This window comes from Arabidopsis lyrata (genome assembly GCF_000004255.2).
Source record: "Arabidopsis lyrata subsp. lyrata unplaced genomic scaffold ARALYscaffold_462, whole genome shotgun sequence".
Taxonomy (NCBI): domain Eukaryota; kingdom Viridiplantae; phylum Streptophyta; class Magnoliopsida; order Brassicales; family Brassicaceae; genus Arabidopsis; species Arabidopsis lyrata.
The window spans coordinates 4,103-7,632 of NW_003302241.1; the positions used below are offsets into that span (position 1 = coordinate 4,103).

The 3,530-nt window shown below is 42.3% G+C and overlaps 1 protein-coding gene and 1 pseudogene across 1 annotated transcript; both read left to right on the top strand.

Annotated features, from left to right (window-relative positions):
* The window catches only part of LOC9298532, a 3,092-nt pseudogene extending 1,243 nt beyond the window's left edge, over positions 1-1,849 (top strand).
* A 310-nt stretch (positions 1,850-2,159) lies between these two features.
* Positions 2,160-3,484, top strand: LOC9298531 (L-type lectin-domain containing receptor kinase V.4; the record flags this gene model as incomplete). Its single annotated transcript, XM_002862409.2, has 1 exon — positions 2,160-3,484. A coding segment is annotated over exon 1 (1,233 nt), but the record flags the coding sequence as incomplete, so codon positions are not given.
* Between the last annotated feature and the right edge of the window lie 46 nt (positions 3,485-3,530).

Sequence of the window (3,530 nt, forward strand, 5' to 3'; positions counted from 1 at the left end):
GTACCTCGGAATATTCAACGATACAGACAATGGAAAAAGCTCGAATCATGTCATTGCTGTGGAGCTCGATATACATAAAGATGATGAATTTGGTGACATTAATGATAACCACGTTGGTATTAACATTAATGGAATGAGATCTAACATATCTGCTCCTGCCGGGTATTTTGATCAAAAGGGTCAGTTCAAAAGCCTTTCTCTAATCAGTGGAAATCTACTCCGAGTCACGATTTTGTATAGCCAGGAAAAAAACAGCTTAGCGTCACCTTATCATCACCAGAGGAGGCTTATTACCCGAATCAGCCACTTCTATTACTGAACCAAGATCTGTCACCGTATTTGTTGGAGAAAATGTATCTCGGCTACACTGCCTCCACAGGTTCGGTTGGAGCATTACATTACATATGGACGTTACATGTGTATGATATCGCTGTGGATCCAGATCTGGATTTCCCTATACCGACGTTTCCTCCATATCCCAAGCCAAAGTCTCAGGTAAGACGGACTGTCTTGGTGACTTGCTTGACATTGGTCCTCTTTGTTGCGGTTGCTGCATCAGCTTTAAGTCTCTTCTTCTATAGAAGACATAAAAAGGTTAAGGAGGTTCTAGAGGAATGGGAGATCCAATGTGGGCCTCATAGGTTTGCTTACAAAGAACTCTTTAAAGCCACAAAGGGTTTCAAACAACTTGTGGGCAAAGGAGGGTTCGGTCAGGTTTTTAAGGGTACACTTCCAGGTTCAGACGCAGAAATTGCTGTTAAACGGATCTCTCATGATTCAAGACAAGGAATGCAGGAATTCTTAGCAGAGATATCGACAATTTGTCGGCTTAGACACCCAAACCTAGTCAGGCTTCAGGGTTACTGTAGGTACAAGGAGGAGCTTTACTTGGTTTATGACTTTATGCCCAATGGAAGTCTTGACAAGTACAGAGCAAATAAAGAGCAACTCACTTGGGACAACGTTTCAAGATCATCAAAGATGTAGCCTCTGGACTCTGTTATCTGCATCACGAGTGGGTACAAGTCGTAATTCATCGAGATATCAAGCCTGCAAATGTCTTGATTGACCATCAGATGAATGCGAGACTCGGGGATTTCGGGCTAGCCAAGTTGTACTATCAGGGTTATGATCCTCAAACATCGAGAGTAGCTGGAACATTTGGGTACATTGCCCCCGAGCTCATAAGAAGTGGAAGAGCAACCACAGGGACAGACGTCTACGCCTTTCGGCTGTTTATACTGGAAGTCTCTTGCGGTAGAAGGCTGATAGAGCCACGAGCAGCCACCAACGAGGTCGTCCTTGCAGAATGGACATTAGAATGCTGGGAAAACGGAGATATCCTTAAGGCAGCCAATGAAAGACTCCACCAAGAACACAATAGAGAACAGCTCGAGATTGTTCTGAAACTGGGAGTATTATGTTCGCACCAGGTTGCAACAGTTAGGCCTGACATGTCTAAAGTGGTCCGGATCTTAAACGGTGATTCGAAGCTTCCGAGTAATTTGCTGGATATTGTCAAGGCCGAGAGGGTTAGAATGTGGTCTGAGACATCTGATAGTATTCCATCACAGGAGTCCATCGGTACCTTGACATTTACGGAACCTTTCACTTCCCACGGACGCTGAAAGCTGATGTCAAGGTCGCTCGTGCAAAAATATGTTCTGTTGTTCATTGTATTGAATGTATCATGTGGTTTATAATCTACCTAAGTCTGGTGTAACATTGAGAATTTCTATATTTGTAGTACCTGGACAAACAAATGGACATGATGCTCCATATTGCCAGGTTTGTAACATAAGCACGATCTCTCAGAGGTTTTGATAAATAATATATTTTCCTTAAAACATATTAGACATAACAAAACTAAATTTGCCTGACTAGCTCGTTGGTTCTCCCATGGTCCATGAAGGTTTGGGACTCCATTAACTAGTTAATTAATTGATTTCAGTAATTGACCCTGCAACATGTAGCTCTCTGTTACTAGTCTTTGCAGGCCTTGACTAGTTCATACGTTTTTTAGTGTCTACAGTCATTATTAGTATAATCTCTTAAATATACAAACTGGTTAATTAATTGATTATGAAGCATTGACTCTGCAACTTGTAGCAATCTTTCTGATTTTAGTCCTTGTAGGTCTTGACTACTTCATGCGCCTTTCTGTGCTTTAGTTGACTTTCATCATGCTCTTCAGGATATAAACGACAACAGAAACTAAGCTCCTAGTTGCTCAACTAATCGGTCAAAGATCATGTCTCGTGTAATCATCTCACGAGTCATTTTCTTGATTCTTGCTTTGTTCTGTTGTACTGATAACTCCCATAGGAAACTGATTTGGGAAGGATCGGCTGGAGTTTTCAAAGGTTTCAGGACGTTGACGAACACCACGAAGCACACATATGGTCAAGCATTCGACGACAAGCCATTCCCTTTCAAGAATTTCCTCACAGGTGCAATGACTTCTTTCTCTTTCACCTTCTTTTTTGCTATCGTCCCTGAGCATAAGCACAAAGGCTCTCACGGTATGGCCTTCGTGATTTCTCCTACAAGAGGCATTCCAGGTGCATCCGCAGATCAGTACCTCGGAATCTTCAATGAAGTAAACAACGGGAACAACTCGAATCATGTCATCGCTGTGGAGCTCGATATAAATAAAGATGATGAATTTGGCGACATTAACGATAACCATGTTGGTATCAACATAAATGGGATGAGGTCTATTGTATCTGCTCCTGCTGGTTATTATGATCAAGAGGGTCAATTCAGAAATCTTTCTTTGATCAGTGGAAATCTACTCCGAGTCACGATTTTGTATGACCAGAAGAAGAAAGAGCTTAGTGTCACATTATCATCGCCAGAGGAAGCTTATTACCCCAAGCAACCACTTCTTTCGCTAAACCAAGATCTGTCACCGTATCTTTTGGAGAAAATGTATGTCGGCTTCACAGCCTCTACGGGGTCGGTTGGAGCAATGCACTACATGTCGATTTGGTATAGATATACCATACTGATTGTTCCAGACCTGGATATCGGGATACCGACGTTTCCTCCATATCCCAAGGAAAAATCACTAGTAAATCGCATTCTTTGGGTGACTGGCTTGGCATTGGCTCTCTTAGTTGCGATGGCTGCATCAGGTTTTAGTCTCTTCTTATATAGAAAAAACCAAATGGTTCAAGAGGTTCTAGAGGAGTGGGAGATTCAAAATGGACCTCATAGGTTTTCTTACAAAGAACTCTTTAAAGCCACAAATGGTTTCAAACAACTTCTAGGCAAAGGAGGGTTCGGTCAGGTCTTTAAGGGAACACTTCCAGGTTCCGATGCAAATATTGCTGTTAAACGGGTTTCTCATGGTTCGAGTCAAGGAATGCAGGAATTCCTGGCTGAGATATCGACAATTGGTCGGCTTAGACACCCAAATCTTGTCAGGCTTCTTGGTTATTGCAGGTACAAAGAGGACTCTGTAGTCTTCAATTATCTATCAGTCGAAAAAAAAGGGCACCTGCCGTCTCCTCTTTTCTTTAGGCCTT